A 19,298-nucleotide genomic window follows, 5' to 3' on the forward strand; every position below is an offset into this window, starting at 1 on the left:
TCCACAGAGCCATGGCTAGTCTGCAGAGAAGGTACGAGTGGGTTCCCCCCTGCTTGTTTATGTACCACATAACTGTGGTGTTATCTGTCTTTACCAATAGTTGTCCTGGAAGAATACAGTCTTTGTAGGCTGTCAGGGCATTCTGTACAGCTAACATTTTTTTTGACTGATATGCAGGTGCATCTGTCTTGGGTTCCATTTGCCCTGAATGCACTGCCCAGCCATGTGAGCCCCCCATGCATAGTCTGATATGTCTGTTAGAGTTTGGGCGGCAGGGGGTAGAGTGAAAGGGAGTCCCTTGTTGTGGTAGCAGGCCTCTGCCCACCAAAAGAACTTTGTCTTCATACAAGGAATGATAGAAATCATTGTTTCCAAGTCTTGAGAATGTTGACACCACAGGCTTTTTAGATACCATTGGAGCTTCCTCATATGCAGTCTTGCATATGGAATTAGTAGAATGCAAGAGGCCATGAACCCCAGAGCTTGCAGTATATTTTCCTTGCAGATAGCTGGGGTTTTGTGGCCAACAGTTTGAAGTAGGTTGTCAAACTTGTTTTTCCGGAGTGAGGAATGCCATCTGGGAAGTTGTGTTCAAGCTTGCTCCCAGGAATACAATCTGTTGGCAGGGTACTAGGTAAGATTTCTTTTCACTGATGGTGTACCCCAGTGAGGTTAGAAGTTTCTTTATGAATGCCAGGTGTTGTAACAGCAAGACTTGGCTTTCAGTCTGAATCAGAAAATCATCCAAGTGTGACGAGTTCCCAGTTTTTTGCATGTAGGGTGAGCTTTCCTCCTAAGGGAGCAGGTAGTTGAGCAGGGCTTGGATGGGTTAAGGTCAAGTCATTGTGCCATTTTTCCGTAGGGGGATGGCTTACTACTCCCTGCTTTGGAAGTGGGCGCCCCACAATGCTTAGATCTGTGCGTAGCCTGAGACTGTAGCCTAGGTGGTCTGCAGTTCCTGGGTTTGGACTGAGAAGGCCTGGAAGGGCCTGGAAAGGACAAATTCTTTGAAGGCCAATGCCTACTGAATCTATGAGGCTGTACTTGTAGGAAATCTTTAACAGTTTGCGAAGATTTAGCTTTTTCCTCCATCCTTTTGAGGACTTCTGCTTTGTTGCCAAAAAGGTGGTCTTGGTTTAAGGGAGCATCCATTAATTTATCTTTAACATGATCTGGCAAGTTTTGCTCCTTAAGTAAAGCATGCCTTCTAAGTAATGACCCAGTGACAGCAGCCCTGCAAGATGTTTCTAAAGCGTCAAAACTACATTTGCAAAGTATGTTTACCAACTTGTTATGCAGAATGCATTAAATCTTGCAATTTTTTGTGTTCGGCACAGTCAAGAATCAACATAATTTTCTGTTTTAATCGTCCCACAATATGCTGCTGATACTTTAACATATGAAACTGGCAATTTAACGCCCTAATGGCCAAAGTAGCAGAAGCGTATACCTTCTTACCCCATCTGTCCAAGGCTCTAGAATCTCTAGCAGAAGGGGTAGGATTTTTGGCAGCAGTAGCCTTAATGCCGTTTGGTCCTTGGGAAGTGGTCTCTGGTTCCACAGTAGGATTCTTGAAAAGGAACTTGTGAGAGTCAGGTACTCTGTAATACCAGTCAGGTTTTCTGGGAGCTGGAGGAAAAGTGTCTGGGGAAAGGCTAGATTCCAAGAAAGCATCATCTACAATTCCAGAACAGGAGGGATAGCTAAAGGCCTTTGCTGAGGAAGGAGTAATAATTCCCTAATCCTCTTTGTGAAGTCAGAGTAATCCTGGCTTTACCAGTGGAAATGCTCCCTAAGAGTGTGCAAGGCTTCACCAAAAGAAAAATCTTCTGGCGGGGAAGCAGAGGGAATGGAATCATCTGCATCAGAATCCTCATAGGTAGATAAGGGCAAATCCTGGTAATCAGAAGGAACAGAAATATCAGATTCCTGATCAGAAGGAAAATCAGTTCTAGGTCTCTTAGTGGGGGAAGGCTGGCTTCCCCTAATTAAAGGTAATAAGGTCCTTCAGCCATTCTAAGCATTTGTTTTTTAGGCATATGGGCCTGAGCATGCGGTTTGGACGTCGGCTTTCTAGGCATGGTGAGAGTTTTAGGCCTGGATGAAGAAGATGGCGTTGGTTTAAAATGCAAATTTGTAGGCCTGAATACTCCCCTCAGAAGCCGGTGCCTGCACAGCGGCTCCGGACCCATCCAAGGTGGAGACATCCACAGGTTCCATAGTCAAAGAAGCATCTCGCGGCATACCAGACTCAGAATGGGTCTCAGTAGAGGCCTGCAAATCTGAAGTAGTGGGTATTAGGGGCTGTGAAAGCGCCTCACTGAGTATTGGCGGACTGGCGCCTAGCTTAACGGAAGCATCGTCGGCAGTTTTGGACCCATGCGGCCTGTCTGTCTTTATCTTTACGTTTTTTCTGAAGATCGGTAGTCGGATGGCTTAACTAAGCCATTTCTGAGTATGGATACAGAGTACCAAAATAATTTGCTGCAAAAGATAGCCCGATGACGAATAGTTCGGGGGTTGAACAAGGCAGAAAACCAACAGCGACGGACGTCATGGTCTGGGCCTAAGCAGGGAATGCAGTACAAATGAAAATCTTTATGAGGTATTTGCTTTCCACAGGTAAGACAATTGTTAACTTTTACTGACATCGGTTGGAGCAAGAAAAAAGATCCCCAATGGGGTACTTATGTTTTTTTTTTTTGAAAACTACTCGAAAACGAAAATTTCCGGAGTTGGCCGACTGGCACTTGCGAACTGCTTCTGCTTCGGGAACTGCACGGCAAGAAAGACTGATGTAATGGAAATGGGCTCCTCCTCTGCCCCTGGGGCAAAGCTGGCAAGTAGTTGGTCTGTTTTCCTGAAGGGTTTAGTACGGCCCATATAGTATCTGAGCTATCTGTGCACGTCTAGCAAGTGCAGAATTCTTTCCATCTTGTTTTGAGGGTTAGGAAAGAAGGTGGGTAGATGTATGGCCTGGTTGAGAGTCACATTAGATACCACCTTGGGCATAAAAGGGGGAATAGTCCTCAGGGAGACCCTGTCTGCAAAGAAAATGATGAAGGGCTCAATGGCCATCCGTGCCTGAAGTTCAGAAACCCCTCTGGCTGAGATGATAGCTAGGAGAAAAGCAGTCTTCCAGGAGAGGTATCCGAGTTCTGCTGAAGCAAAAGGTTCGAAGGGTGACAAGGTTAGTTCTTCCAAAACATAATTCAGGTTCCAGGCTGGCGTGGGTGGCCTTCTGCAAGGTCTGATATTAGAATCCATCTGAGGAGTTGTTTAAATCCAAGGATGGGAGAATAGGGGCTGATCTTTATCAAAATGAGCTGAAATGGCAATGGTGTGGATTTTAATAGAAAAGAAGGAGAGGCTACTATTAAGTAGTTCCACTAGTTAGCCCAGGATAGGAGGGATGGAAGGTAGTGAGGTATTGTCCCCTCTAGACTGGCTCCAGGAGCAGAATCTTTTCTATTTTCCTGCGTAAGATTTTCTGGTGCTGGGCCTTCTGGCCTCCGTGATAATGTTTAGGACCGGTTTACTTAACTGGGGCCCCTTGTTTGCCTTTAGAGTATTAGCCATGCTGATAGTTTGAGAGTCTGCAAGTCTGGATGCAGAATCCCCCCCCCCCCTTCCACCCGAGTCAAGAGGTCTGAGAGAAGAGGAAGCTGCCTGGAAGGCTGTAATGTCAGGCTACGCAGTAAGGGGTACCAATGTTGTCTGGGCCAATCTGGAGCAATGAGGATGGTCTTTGGTCTCTCCTCCCTTATTTTGATCAGTACCTTGGGAATAAGAGGCAGGGGAAGAAATGCGTACACAAAGAGGGTATGCCAGGGGAAGGTCAAGGCATCTACCTTCCACGCTAGGTGGTGACACCCCTTGACAAAGAATTTTTTCAGCTGATGGTTAAGATGTGAAGCAAAGAGATCCGCCTCTGGAGTCCACCACTCCGGAGTGATTTGTAAAAAGATTTTTCTGTGGAGCTGCCATTCATGGAGGTCCAGTAAGTTTCTGCTTAAGTGGTCTGCCAGGGTGTTGTTGATCCCTGGTAGGTATTGGGCTATTAGGCGTAATCCCATGGAAGAGGCTGTCATGCCAGAGGTTCACGGCTAGCCTGCACAGAGGGTGAGATTGGGTCCCTTCCTGTTTGTTGATGTACCACATTACTGTGGCATTGTCTGTTTTGATAAGGAGAACCCCTGGGGCTTGAGATGGGGTTTGAAGAATGTCAGCGCCTTTTGTACTGCCATCACTTCCTTCTGGCTGATGTGTAAGGGAAGATGATGGGCATCCCAACGACCTTGAGTGCACCTGCCTTCTAGGTGAGCCGCCAAGCAATTTCTGAGGTGGTAATGGTCTGCCTGGTTGGGTGGAGGGTGAAGGGAAGACCCTTGTTCTTGGCACAGGCCCCTGCCCACCAGAGAAACTCTGCCCTTATACAGGGGATCAGAGGGAGAGAGATTTCTAGAGGTTGAGAGTGCGGACACAAAGGGCTCTTTAGATACCACTGGTTTTCTCATGTGAAGCCTGGCCAGAGGAATTGGAAGGATGCAAGATGCCATGTACCCCAAAGGCTTGCAGGAACTTCCTCACAGTGAGGTGACTTCTGGAAGCCAGCTGGGTACAGTAGAAAGGCAGAAAGCTCTGCTTTTCTAGGGAAAGGAATACCATTTAGGATGCTATGCCAGCAGTGCTCCCAAGAAAATGATCTTCCTGGAGGGATTTTGCTTTGGATTTCCTCCCGATGGTGTACCCTAAGGAGGGGTTTGACAAAGAGGTGGTCATTGAGCAACTTTTCTTTGCACTCTGCCTGAATGAGGCAGTCGTCCAGATAAGGGTAAATCTGTATATTTTTCTGTCTGCAAAAGACTATGGCCAGGGCTAAGCATTTGCCGAATACCCTGGAAGCAGTAGATAAGCCAAAGGGTAGCACAGAGAACTGAAAGCGTTGTGAGCCTCCTCTGAAGCAAAGGAATTTCCTGAAGGATTCCCTTACGGGGATGTGGAGGTAGGCATCTTTTAGATCTAGGGTAACTAACTAGGCATTTTGTTGTCAGCAAAGGCAGTAGCTGCTGCAAAGTTAGCATTTTGAATTTGGAGACCACCAGGGAGGTGTTCAGAATGGATAGATCAAGGATGAGGGCACCAGGCGCCCTCTTTTCTGGGAACAAGGAATAGTCTGGAATAAACGCCTTTGCCTGTTTGATCTGAGGGGACAGGTTCTACTGCCCTCTGGGATATGAGAGTTTGGACTTGTTTCAATGCCTCTGCCCACTGATTTGGAGGCAAGTCTGGGTACCCGCTTGGAACTGGGAGTTCTTTGAAGGAGAATTTGTATCCCTGAAAAATGACCTTTAAGACCAATTGCTCCTTTGTTATAGAAAGCTAATTTTCTTTGCAGGGGGACAGTCTTCCTCCTAATTTTTTGTGAGTGAAAAGAGGGCAGGGGGGAGAGGGAATCATTAAGAGTTTTTGCCATAGAGAGATGGCTTAAAACTCCCTGCCTTTGCAGCGGAAGTGGTCCACTGTTTGGTTCTCTACTGTCCCTGGGATAGGAGCCTGGGTGGTCTGTCCCTGTGGGGCTTACCTTGCCCCAGTCTACTAGGTGCAGGAAAGGATCAGTGTTTTGAGGGAAAATTCCTGCTGGACCTAGGAGCTTGTACCTGAAAGAAATCTTTTACCGTTTGCATAGATTTTGCTTTGGCTTCCATCTTTTTAAGCACCTCTTCAGCTTTTACTCCAAACAAGCGGTCCTTATCCAAGGGTGCATCAATTAATTTAGATTTGACATGATTCTCATGACATTGACATGAATGGGGGGAAAAGGCTGTTCCTTCAACCATGCACGTCTCCTAATGACAGATCCTGACACTGCTGCCCTGCTTGAGGCTTCTAGGGTGTCATATCCACAGTGTAATGAGAGTTTGGCCACTTGACAAGTAGAGTGCAGTAAATCTACTAACTCTTTCGAATTGGCACAGTCAGAAAAGGCTGAAATCTTTTGCTTTAATAGTTCCAAAGTGTGTTGTTGATATTTTAATATGTGGAACTGACAGCTGAGTGCTCCAATAGCTAAGGTTGCAGAGGTGTATACTTTTTTACCCCATCTGTCTAGAGCTCTGGAATCCTTGTCAGAAGGAATAGGATTCTTTGCAGAACTAGCCTTAGCTCCTTTTGACCCTGTGTAATGACCACTGGGTCTGCAGCAGGATTTCTGTACAGGTATTTGTGAGAATCCAGTACTCTAATACCAGTCAGGTTTACTGGGAGGAGGTGGGAGTGCGTCAGGTGCTAAGCTGGATTCATGGAAGACATCATCCACCACCTCTAAGATGGGGGGGGGGGGGTGGCCAATGGTCTGCTGCGGCAGGTCTAGAAACTCTTAGTCTTTTCTTAGACTGAGGGAAGTCCTGGGATTCCCAGTGGAAATGTTCCCTGAGGGTGTGAAGGGTTTTGCCAAAGGAAAGATCTTCAGGTGGGGAGACAGAAGGAATGGATTCCTCTGCACCTGAATCCTCATAAGCAGTCAGAGGTTGTTGTTCCTCTTCAAAATCTGAATAATCAGACTCCTGGGAATCCTGTTCTGTTAATATTTCAGGAGAAGGGTCTCTTTTCCTTTTAGAAGTTGTGGCCTGACTACCCCTGATAAGGGAGATGAGATCCTCCGCCATTTTAAGCATTTGAGCCTGGGGTGGTAGAGCAGGAGTAAGATGGTGGCTACAAGTAGAGTTCCTAGGAGTGGCCTTGCGTCTATGCCTAAGAGTATGCATCGGTCTGAGAGAAATGGTAGTCAGATGAGAAGACGTGTTTTTTTTGTCTAGATTTGGTAGTGCGAAAAACCTCCTTGGAAGCCGGTGCCTGCGTCATGGCTCCAGACACAACCGAGGCAGAGACAACAAAGACTCGGAAGATGAAGATTTCTGCGGCATACCGGACTCCAAAAGGGTCTCGGAGGCCTGCAAAGGTATCGGATCAGGCATCAGGGCTGTGAAAGTGCCTCACTGAATTCCTGAGAACTGATGACCTGCTTAACAGTAGAGTCGTCAGAAAGGCTTAGCCTTGTGTGGTCTGTCTCTATCTTTACCTTAATATTTTTCTGGAACGTCTACGGATTGTTGGCTGATGGACGCCATTTCGGAATGCGAAGATGGAAAACGAAAATACCGACTACAATAAGAGCTCTATGACGAATTGTTCTAGCATTAAAGAGGGCAAAGAACCGGCAACTGGGGACGTCGTGGTCTGGGCCTAAACAAGTGACACAGTATGACTGGAAGTCTTGGGTGTGGATTTGCTTTCCACAGGTGAGACAATTGTTAACTTTTTCGGACATCGGTTAGTGCAAGAAAAAAAGGATCCCCAACGGGGTACTTCGCTTTAGACATTTTCAGCTGTAATTCAAACTTTGGTAGCGACCGACCAGCACACTTGCAAACTGTTTCTGCTACAGGCTCTACAGCAAGAAAGACTGATGTAATGGCGTTGGCTGCCTTGCTTTACAGCACTGACAATCTGACGTCAGTCAGCAAGCAACAGCAGCCGAAACAGAAAAACATTGACTCTGGTATTCAGGCCGGCTGAGGGATAACCCACACATGATGACTGCAACAGTGAAACACGAAGAATATCTTCTTTGCCACCAGTCTGAATGCTGTTTTACTGTCAGTTTGTTACCTTAGTCTGTTTTTTTTTTTACCGTTTTTCTGTTTGTTGACATTCCTGTGCTTACTCCTGTTTGCTGGAGTCCTCACAGTTGCAGATAAGTACCCAGTTGGGTTTTTGGTTACTTTTTCTGTTTGTTTTGTGCTGTTTGGGATTAATGTCATCCAGGAAGAGTAAATGCCAGTGTGGGAGACTGGTTCCCCATAAAGACCGCCATGATAAGTGTTTTTTTCTGCCTAGGTGCTGCTCATGACCATACGTCTTGTTCAATTTGTCAGGCGTTTATACCAAGACTCTTCATAGTAGACTTTTGTCCCTTTCCTTATATCTTGAGAACCAGCATCTTAAGCTTCTTGCTGCAGGTACCATGGATGGAACTTCCTGCCCCAAGGGTCAACCATCAGGGAAGAAGGTGCAGAAGGTAAGACTGGAATCTTCCACTGTCCAACCTCTGCCGGGAGGTTCTCTTGAGGTTATTATGAACCCGGAGGCTCACCCGGTTGTTTTGTCAGACTCTTCTACTTCATCTGGGTAGGAGGCCAGTGAGGATCTGGTAGACAGCATGTCTGACGAGGCTTTACAGGCAAGCATTTTGAGCATTCAGAGGGAACCACTGTTGACCTTTTCTGAGGGGTCTAGAGAGGTTCCGCAGTTTCTCTTTAGGGAAGAGATTCCTACTGCAGCTGTGGAATGCCGTCCCGAGTCTGTCCCTTCTCAGGTTTTTAGGACGGCTGTTCCCTTAAAAAAGAAACATAAAACTAATCCCGTTTCTTCTGCTCCAAGGGATCCACAACGGGAGTGGCAGGCCTTTACTCAGGGGTTGTTTAATGCTTTACTGTCACTGCGGCTTCCTCAAGGGGTTTCAGTTCCTGCTCCTCCTTGGTCCTCCTCTTCCCCTAAAAGAGGCAGAGAAACTGCATTCTTCTAAGGTGCATTCTGATGATGACTCCCTTGCTTATTCTACTCAGATTTCTTCTTTAGAATATGGGTCAGAGAAGGAGGATTCTCATAATCTAGATAATTCGTCTGAGGAAATTTCCTTTGGAGACACTGTCTCTAGGATGATGGAATTTTTAAGTGGGATTGTGCACACATTTCGGATATCCATAAGAGGTACTATGAGTTACTGCAGATGGAATCTGCTAAACCTGTGGCCATTCCTCCTGTCTTGCCAGGTTTACTGGATGCTTTTTCCACTACCTCTAAAGCGCCAGATTCGTTGCTCCCTGCTCTCAGGAAGTCAGATAGGTTTTACAGGGTGGTTGAGAATTGTTCCTTTTTGTTTAAATGTCCTGCTGCTGACCCCTCTGTGGTGTCTGTAGCCTCTGATAAGCTATCTCAATTGCTTCCTTTGTCCCAGTTACTGCCTTCTGACAAGGACAGTAGAACCATGGATAGGTTTATACTTCAGCTACCCTAGCTTTTAGGGCTATTAACTCCCAGACCCATATCTCTATGTATGTCTTGGCTCTTCTTCCTCAGGTTTGTCAGATTCTTTCTGGTCCAGACTCAGAGTAAATCTTCTGCTCATTCCTTGCTTGGGACTTCCTCTCAAGTAGTTTGTCATTCTATCAAATGTAGTTATGATGCAGCAGATGCCAGATATTCCTGGCTTTGGCTTCAATCTTTGCCCAATGATATTAAGGCTAAGTTGACAGCTGCTCCTCTGGATAATACGCTTGTTTGGTGAAGCGGCTGCTGGTTAATTTAATTCTCTTCAGGACAAGGGGAAGGCTTTACTGGAGCTTTTCGCCTATGCCTAAATTTCAGCGAAACTACCCTTCTAAGCAAGCCTTTGTTCGTAGGCAGTCTCACCGTCCTTCTAAAGGTAAAAAGGGTAGTAAAATGGACCCCCTCCTGGTAAGGCCACTCAGACGGGCAGGGATTCCTAAGCCTTCTTTTCCTGACAAACCATGTGCCGTCTTACTCCACCTGTTCCCAGCCACATTCCACTTTCTCTTCCCCGTTTGGCTCTGAATCACCCAAGATTTTTGGGTTCTGTCAATCATTCGGCAAGGGTACTTCATGGTCTGGATTTCCCACCCTCCTTTTATGGGCATTCTTTAGCCTCCTCGGGAACAGCTTCCTCTCTCCCCCAGAGGTTCTTCGAGACCTCTTGTCTCAGGGTACTATTCAAGAGGTGCCTGCGTCCCAAAGGGGGATAGGGTTTTATTCAAGAATATTTCTTATGCCCAGAAAAGAAGGTACTTGGAGACCTATTCTAGACCTCTCCCATCTAAACACCTTTCTGAAGGTGCCCTCCTTTCAGATGTTGTCCCTTCAGTTCCTTTTTCCTCTCTTGCTCCCTCAGGCCTTTCTTGAGACTCTGGACCTCAAGGATGCTTATCTCCATATTCCGATCCATCTTCTTTTCAGGAGAGTTTTGCATTTCTCTTTTGCTTCCTGGCATTTTCAGTACTTTGCCCTTTGGCCTTTCTACTGCCCCAAGGGTGTTCACCAAATACCTAACTCCTGTGGTTGCTTTTTGCAAGCTTCAAGGGATCCAAATCTTTCCTTATTTGGATGACCTGCTGATTCAGGCATCTTCTCCAGAGGTCCTTTTGCAAAATCTTCATTTTACCATTTCTCTTCAGAGCCAGGGGTTCACAATAAACTTCAAAAAGTCTTCCCAGACTCCTTATCAGGATCATGTCTTTCTGGGTTGCAGGTTTCAAACAGTGCCAGTGCTGGCATCCCTGCCTCCTCCAAAGGCATTAACTCATTTCTTTCTTTCAAACTCTTCTTCCCCTGGTCTCCATTGCAGCCAGGGAGTTTGAGAACTCTTGGGTTCATGGCTTCCACCATTTCGATGCTCCTTCTGGCCAAACTCCACACGAGGAAGTTCCAGTTGTTTCTGAAGTCAATGTGGTTTCAGCATGCGCATCCTCTAGACCTTCCTGTTCCTCTTTTCCTGTGTCTCAAGAAAAAACTTCTGTGGTGGATTCAGCAGTAGTCTCTGAACCCAGGGCTCCCTTTTCAGCCTCCTCTTCCCTCTCATAATCTGTTCACAGATGCTTCAGATGTGGGTTGGGGAGCAACGTTTGGCTCCCTAAGGGTATCAGGGAGTGTGGTCGCCTCATCAGTAGAAGGAGCACATTAATATCAAAGAGATGAGGGCTCTTATGCTGGCTCTTCAAGCCTTTCATCCTCTCTTCTCTGCAGGGCCTCTCAAGGTATTCACAGACAATACCACAGTCATGCAGTATAACAAAACAGGGGGGTACGGAATCTTACTGTCTTTGCCGGGTGGCACTTCTGGTATGGGATCTGGCTATCCAATATTGAGTCTCTTCAGGCAGTTTACATTCCTTCAGATTGGAACGTTGTGGCAGACAATCTGAGCAGGTCCTTCACTCAATCCCACGAATGGATGCTTCACAAGGATGTGTTTCTGGACACTGTTCACCAGTGGGGTACTTCAAGTAGATCTCTGTCTCCCCTCTGAAAAGTCAACTTCCTCTGGTTTGTGCCACAGTCCCAGATCCTCTGGATGGAAAGTGGATGCCCTCTCCTTTTTTTGGAAGGGGATATTTCTTTATGCATTCCCTCCCCTTCCTCTTATTACGAAAGTCCTGTTCAAGATTCAACAGGATGCTCCCAAACTCTTGTTGGTGACTCCCTTTTGGCTGTGACAGCACTGGTTCCCTCTACTTCTGCATCTAGCCAGGGGCAATAATCACAAGTTACTTCACAGAGTGATCTCCTCACACAAGACAAGGGGTCTCTCATCCATCCCTACCTGCCCACTCTTCAAATGACACTGTGGGTGATAGGGTTTTGATTCCTCATAGACACTTTTTTCTAAGGACATGCTGCAGGTCCTGCAGGAGGCCAGGAAACCTACTACCAGGAAATCCAACTTATCTAAATGGAAAAGGTTTTCCATTTGGGGTCTTTCTCATGACCTGGACCCACTTTCTGTGGCTGTTCCTTTGGTTCTCTCTTACTTGTGTGAGTTGATCAATGCTGGTTTGGCCTATTCTTCTATTAAGGCCCACTTAGTGGCTCTTTCTGCTTGTTTGCCTTTAACTTCCCCATTAGCTTCTAGATTTGAGGCTAAGCAATTTCTTAAAGGTGTCCTTAATATTGGACCTCCCAGGAAGCCTGTTCCTCCTCCCTGGGATCTTAATTTTGTTCTGGAAAAATTAACTCTGGCTCCTTTTGAGCCTGCTGTTTCAGCTTCCTTGCAACGTTGTTCTTGGAAGACTGTTCTTTTGTTAGCTCTTACTTCTGCCAGATGGGTGTCTTGTGTTGCAAGCCCTTATGGCTTGTCAACCTTTTTTGATATTTCATGAGGACAGGATGTCCTTGTGTACTAATCATTCTTTCATGCTCAAGGTGGTTAATGAGTTGTCACTTAATCAGTCTATTAATTTGCTTACCTTTTTCTCCTCTCTGCAATCTGACAGTAAGAGGGTGTTGCATACCTTAGATGTGCATAGACAGCTCGGATATTATTTGGATAAAGCTAAAGCTATCAGAAAATCTAACCAGTTATTTGTTTCCTTTCATCCTAGGTCTTTAGGTTTGGCTGTTTCTGAGCAAGCTATTTCCACTGAGATTTCAAAGGCCATTTTCTTTTGTTACACTTTTCATGGTGCCAGCCTTTCTTCTTCAGTAGAGGCTCATTCCACCAGAGCTGTGGCTCTTTCTGGTGCTTTTTTCAAAGGCTTAGACACTAGTTCTATTCTTGCGGCTGCTACCCAGACTTCTGTGTATACCTTTACCAAGCATTACCAGTTGGATGGTATCTTCAGAGTTACAACTGGTTTTGCTGCTGCCATTCTTCACTGCTTCTTGGAGGGCTCTCTGCTTCTTCCTCCTTCCAAGTTTCTTCTTGAACTTTGGCACTCTCCCATTCATAAGGAATACTGCAGCCATGAATGTAAGGACATAGTATAGTTGTTTAAAATCTTACCATAACGGTAGCTGTCCCCACCTTCACCGCTGCAATATTCACTCCCTCCCCTCCACCCCCCTGGTCCTTTTTCCTTACTGGATGTACAGGTTCTCCTTGAATTTCCAGGGACTGCTGATCCTTCTGGGGCAATCAGTTCTGAGGATGGCATGCCCGAATGTCATGTTTATGCCCTACCCGATGCAAGGAATGTGCAGGTGATGTTCAGCGTACCTTAAAGCAATGGTAGACTTTTGTAAACTGTCCGGACGGTGGGCCTCATGGCAGGGAATCCCATTCATAAGGAATACTGCAGTGGTAAAGGCAAGTACATCTACAGTTATGGTAAGATTTTACACAGCTGTACTTTGTTTTAATTGCTAGAGATTACCTTTTGGTTGGCTATAATCATGTGTTGTGTTTAGGTTTTATATAAATTGTGTTATTAGCCCTGAGGAAGGATTTTATCCCCAAAACTTTGCGTCCTTTTTTTGTAATTAACAGTTTAGGGTTTTCAAATTTTGGAGTTTTTTTTGTTTTATAGTGCTGTATAGGTGTAACAGCCAAAATACACACAGTTATCTCATCACACACTGTGCTGCTTCCATAACAAAATAAACCAGTTTAAGAGAGAACAAAAATAATTTTGTCCTTTCAGAAAGATAATTACATTCTTTCAATTAAAATATTTAACTTATTGAAAACTAGCTGCCTACTGACAAAACAAGTCCTGAAACTGAACCATAAAGTTTTGTTTAAAAGCTGAAATGTAGGCTTTGATCTTAAACACATTTCTTTCACAGATGTTATACCATTTATAGGCTCATAAAGGAATTCTCCCGGATGTCCACTTTATCGCATGTGCTACGGAAAATAAATTGTGTTATATTACAGTGACCTTAACTTTGTTAACCATGTACTTCCATTTTCCATCAACTCTCTGCTCAAAGTGAAACAGCTATACCGAAGAGGTGACATGGAGCATTTCTACAGAGAACAGCTGCCTTATGACTGCCTAGTCGGAGTTCCTCAGTTGTTGCATACTGGCTGCCCTTCTCTTTGAATGAGCCAGGTTCATTCTGGAATAAGGCTGTCAAGTATGGCATGTTATGTAATGTATATTACTTCATCTGTCTGCTCTTATGGGCAGCACCACTGCAAATTCCATGTTTTTAAAATGCAATGTATTTACATTCAACGTTTGTCCTGTGCTTACCTGAATACCGGTTTTGACTGAAAACTCCCTGAGAATGGTGACTTTCTGCAGACCATAGTTCTCCACAGCCTGGTCAACATGGTCACTGAAACAAAAAACATGTAAATTCAAACTCCTAACCAATGAAAAGGCTCAAACATACATCTGAACGCTCGGTCAGTGAAACAGCAAAAAAAAAAAGTATAAATCATATTCCAACAAGTAAAGTATATTACAAGTTTCCTTGTCTCTCTTGGAGTAAAGCTACTGGCCAGATTACAAATTTTGTGAGGTCTTTTGCACTAACACCATCCATAAAAATGAATTTTAAACCTTTTTGTTAAAGCAACAAATACAATGGATCTGTTTTCTTTACTACACTAATTCTATGGGAAAACTGTGATAAGGCTTTGTACATCACAGTAGTTAGTCCACAGAGGTCCATGTACAGCACTGCTAGTATTAGTCATGAAGGCTCTGTGCCACATTGTGGCAGCAGGTCCTACAGAGGTCCTTATATGCTCATGCTGGTTAAGTAGCACTAATCTCTGTGCCACTTCACAGTGGCCGTTTCCAGAAAGATACATTCATAATAATCAGCTTCTGTGTCATTTCATGGTAACTAGTCCCACAGAGGTCCAGTCATACTATTACCAGCATTTAGTGTTTGCACTCATGCAAGTTGAACCTGCTCAAATGTCAGTGTACTCTTGCGGTCTCTAGACTGTTTGGCACAACTGGAGGGTATTCTGATATTGGTGTTACGTGCAAAAGTAGCCATCAAAATCAAACTCCAAGTGCATTAATGTATTATAGACATAGGAATCAGTTAAATTTCATCAAGTATCTATCACTGAAATATCAAGAATACCTTAAAAATAGGCCCAACAGTAGCCAAAATAATGATGTTAATACAAATACATAACATTTTATGTTCACCAGAATTACCTGTTCTAAAGACTTAAACTGTGCTTGCGATATAAATAGGACCTGCTTGACAGACAGGTATGTATCCCAAAGACTACCTCTTCTCTAGAGCAGACTCCCCATCCATGTGAAGCAGAGCTTTTCCCTAACCCAATTCAAGTGCAACTTGGACAACTTGATGGAGAAACAGGAAATTCATCCCTGGTTTGGCACCTATGTCTAACAGACATGGTACATGGTTCCTCTACGAAGATCCAGATTATACTTATAAAGGGTACCAGAACATGTCAAAGATTTGGGATGCATGGCTAGGCTGAAAAAGGCCCTTGTGGTAGTTAGCACAGTAAACACTTATGAACCTATAAACATATACTAAAGAAGTGCCCAGCATGCATTAAGGGTGACAGACTTCTTTTAAAATGGAACAAAATGGGCTCATTAAGAAGAGATTTTGGCCTTTGAATTTTATAGCATTATTTGAACAGGTAAAAGCACCTGATGAGGGTCTGAATGAGTACTGCTTATCTCATCCTTATCAAAACATACAGCACTACTCAACATAAAGGAATGAGCGACAAAAAAGTATTAAATGTGAATCCACAGGTAATTCAGTGGGTAAAGCAGTTCTTAAGCATTAGGAAATAAAGTCATGGTCAGGAGTTACTTGTCTGTCCTGAGAAGGACCACCAGTGACGTCCTACATGGTTCTGCACTGGGCCACATCTTTTCAAACTATTCTTCTCAGCTATAATACTTTGAAATGGGCTCTGAATAGTCCTATGCTGGTGACTGGAAACTGGATAACAATCACATAAACTAGGTATATTGTTCTTAATGTGCAAACTGCATTTGTGGAATGAATCACACAACATTTTCTGCAAAATGCTCACTTTATGAATACTGCAGAAAATTACTGGCAAGGCTCTATAACAGTAAAAAAATACTGGTAAGGAGCAACAGTACGTTAGTTATGAGAAATTATGCAAATGAGAAATGTGCCTTGCTACTCACTGTAAATGACTGCTACAATACAAATGAGACCTGCATTATGTATTGTGAATACTAGAAGCTGAAGATGAAATTCCAAATCACGTAAATGTCAAAGTGATGTATAGAGCCTTAATCTTGACTACACTCATTTTCTGAAGATCAAATGGGGTGACTGATATCTGGGTGTGAATGTATTATAAAAATAAGGAGGGCAAAACGCAAACATTGAATGCCGGATGTATGATCCTGTCCTGATGTTGGTTTACATTTTTATGCTTCTTGTCCCCATCTTCCTGCTGACCATCAACCCTCAGCATTTAATCAGCTCATTTTGCTTCCCTGAGAAAGAAAAACAATCACAGAAGCAATTATTCATACAGCCACATCAGGATTTTTCCTACTGGGCCCTAACCCCACCTCTTGGGGGCTGATGTGGACTCCCATGTCATCGTGAAGACCCACAATGCTCTCCTCCTCCTACATGTGAGTGCTCGCACCTACATGGTATTGAAGGCTGCCATCAACAGTTTAGTGAACCATTACCATGGCTCCAGTTATGACAGTTTTACTTGCAAGCCTCCACTTGTATGCATTGAAACAGCCACCAGGCACCAGATGACTAGTCCCCCCCCCAAGGAGTAGGCAAACCAGCATTTACTACTCACACTCCTACTACTCCCCTATCCTGGATCTTCCAGAGCCCGAGACGCTAACAAAACCTGGGTCAGAGTCAGGGCTTTATCCTACTATACCACAGTGCAACATTAGTTTAGACATTTTAAATGGGATATACTGAAATTAACAAGTCAGAATGACACAATAAAAATTTTAATTAAACTGAAATCATGGCCTGCAGCAATTTAACATCATTTTCCCTCCATCTCTGCAGGTCCAACTTAGCTTGCAAAGCTCCTGACTATTGTTCAGCTCTTGCTACATTTGGAGAGGTAAAAGAACCTGCTCATAGTCAACAGGAATTTGTACCAGAGTTGTAATGTCATGTCATAGATGGCAGGGCCTAGACAGAAGGAATCAATGCTCGCCACACAAGAGGAAAACACAAAAAGTCAATGCACTAAACTTTGAACACTATGTATTTAGTACAAGCCAACCTCTAGTTTTGTTTAACTGTGCACCTGACAAACACTTCCTGCTCATTATGAGCTGATTGTAAATAAATCAAAAATAGTTTACTCTGGGTCTTGACAGTTTAAATCCAACATACACTGCAGTTACACATTTATTTTCTATGCACGATACTGGTGTCTTTACCTGAATGCTTATGTATAATGACTACCAAAACTTACCATTCCAGAGGATAATCATAGTAGCTCTTTGTTTCACTGACTATGTTTTTCCATAAATCCTGTGGTGTGAGGTTGGACCATGAAGTGTTATCTGCGGTGCCCAAATTCTTATTCTTTCTCTTGTTCTTCTTCTTCCTGGATACCAATTCATCTGCTGGTAGGTGAGCAACAGGATTTGGGAACGAACTTAAGAAGCAATTTAGGAAATGGCTAATAGCAGCAGAAAGGCCAGATAATTCTATCCCCTGAAAAATTATGTGAAAAGTTAACAAATATTTATACAGTAAAGACTAAACAACTTAAGTTTACTTTGTCTGAAAACACAAGAATAATCTCATATACTGTTCTAGCAGCATCACAAAAGAAGGGCTTGGCAAATGGACATACTTGGAATTACTGCAGCCTCCAGAACAGATGAGTCACATGCTCCACTGAGGCATACACCCTGAAGGCTTTAGCTTCAGTGAAAATTTGGTAGAGCTTATTTAGCTTACTTTAGTAAATCAAAATATGTACTGTATTATAGTTAAAATGTGTAATCCATTTTCGTGCAGAATGGCAAGAATTTCTACAAATAATATTTAAAGATCTGGCGACATGCTAAAAAGAATATTAAACAAGAACAATATCTGAAGTCATAGTTCCTTCCATGTAGTGCTTTCTTTACACAATGTCCAACAAAAAATTTGCATGAAAACAAGCTTTTCAGTTTACATAAACGTAGGAAAAAAAAGACTGACCTCAAGTTAGGAAAGTGCTTTCATCTTAAGTTAGGCCTTTTAAAACTATAAAATTATTTTAATTTTTTCCACCCAGACAAACAGGCTGCTTACCGTACCTTCCCCCTTCTGTCACCAATGACCTATAGGGTCAATTTGTGGTCTTTCTGTGAACTTCAGACTTAACTAATGTTAGCATGAATGGGATATGTAGAATACAGTCAAAATTATTTGGAGACATAGGAACGTTATCTTTTGTGACCCTACTACAACCATATGTCAGCCACCCTCTTCTTACATAATGGCACTACTCAGCTTATCACAGTATACACTCGTGCACTTCCTCCAGGCTACCCATGCTGACAGGGTTAGCATATACAATATTATACTATCCCTATATACTACCAATCTCCCAGCTTTTACAGTTTAGTAGTGCAGTGTAGGAAAATATGATCTCCTAGAGAGGGAGCAGTCCTGTGGTCACCTCAACACAACTACCAGACTGGCTCTTCCAATGACCTGAACAGCTGTCAAACTCAGGTAGCTGATGTCATGGTCAGGAGCTAAAACAAGAAGTTATGTGCTCACCATAACGTTCAATGTCTGTAGTCCATCTCGCCTCACATTCTTACTCGTGGGTTCGGAGCCGAACCTCGGCTCCGACTTGGCCATACTCTATCTCGAAGTCTTCAATTGGCTCGTGGCTAAGAGGTATCCCATGCTGCAATGTGCCGATCCCCAGATCTTGTTTGCTGCAAACTCACATACACACATACCAACACACTGAGAGGAAGAACCAACTCAACACATCAAGAAGGAGTGCTGAAAACAGAGACTTGACCTATAGGTCCTCCAGGAGGGGGTAGGTGGGTGGGTTAGTAAGAATGTGAGGCAAGATGGACTACATACATCGAACATTATGGTGAGTACATAACTTCTTGCGGTTATGCAGTCCAATCTTGCCTACATTCTCACCTGTGGGACAGCGTCCCTAGCACCTAAACCTTATGTGGCTCACTGGAAAATACTCCTGAGCACTGTGGAACCAAAGGAGGATCTGCCTCTAGATATCCAATCCAATTTGTAGTGACTAATAAAGGTGTGAGGAGATGCCCAAGTGGCTGCAGCACAAATATCATCCATAGACATCCTAGCCTGAAAAGCAGTAGAGGTAGACACTGAACGTGCAGAATGAGCCTTCACTTTAAAGGGTAATTCTTTGCCATTTGAAGTATAGATAAAGGAAATGCAACTAGAAATCCATCTGGACAGAGTTACTTTAGAAACTGGAGTCCCGAATCTATTGTCTGAAAACGAGACAAAGAGTTGATCAGATTTCCTAATATCTTTTTTTCTATGTAAACAAAAACGCAATTGTCTGTGGACATCTAGCTGATGAAACTTAAATTCTGCCCTGTTAGAGAATTCAGGGAAAAATACAGGCAGCTCAATGGACTGGTTGAGGTTGACCACCGAAGCAACCTTAGGCATAAAGGAAGGATTAGGTCTTAGCGAAACCCTATCCTTGTGAAATACCAAGTAAGGGGGCTGAACTGATAAAGCTTGGAGTTCAGAAAACCGCCTAGCCGAAGTGATGGCCATCA

The 19,298-nt window shown here is 43.9% G+C and overlaps 1 protein-coding gene across 2 annotated transcripts in view; it reads right to left on the minus strand.

The window, feature by feature from the left end:
• The window catches only part of CLUH (clustered mitochondria homolog), a 662,807-nt gene that overhangs the window by 187,949 nt on the left and 455,560 nt on the right, over window positions 1–19,298 (minus strand). For both annotated transcript variants that reach the window (XM_044054416.1, XM_044054415.1), the window contains exons 16-17: window positions 16,976–17,220; window positions 13,773–13,857 (exon numbers count right to left, since the gene is read on the minus strand). In XM_044054416.1, coding sequence (XP_043910351.1) covers window positions 13,773–13,857; window positions 16,976–17,220 — 330 coding nt within the window. The remainder of the gene's footprint in view (window positions 1–13,772; window positions 13,858–16,975; window positions 17,221–19,298) is intronic.

The sequence above is a fragment of the Protopterus annectens genome, chromosome 13.part0 (genome assembly GCF_019279795.1).
Source record: "Protopterus annectens isolate FY-2018-M chromosome 13.part0, PAN1.0, whole genome shotgun sequence".
In the NCBI taxonomy this organism is placed as follows: Eukaryota; Metazoa; Chordata; order Ceratodontiformes; family Protopteridae; genus Protopterus; species Protopterus annectens.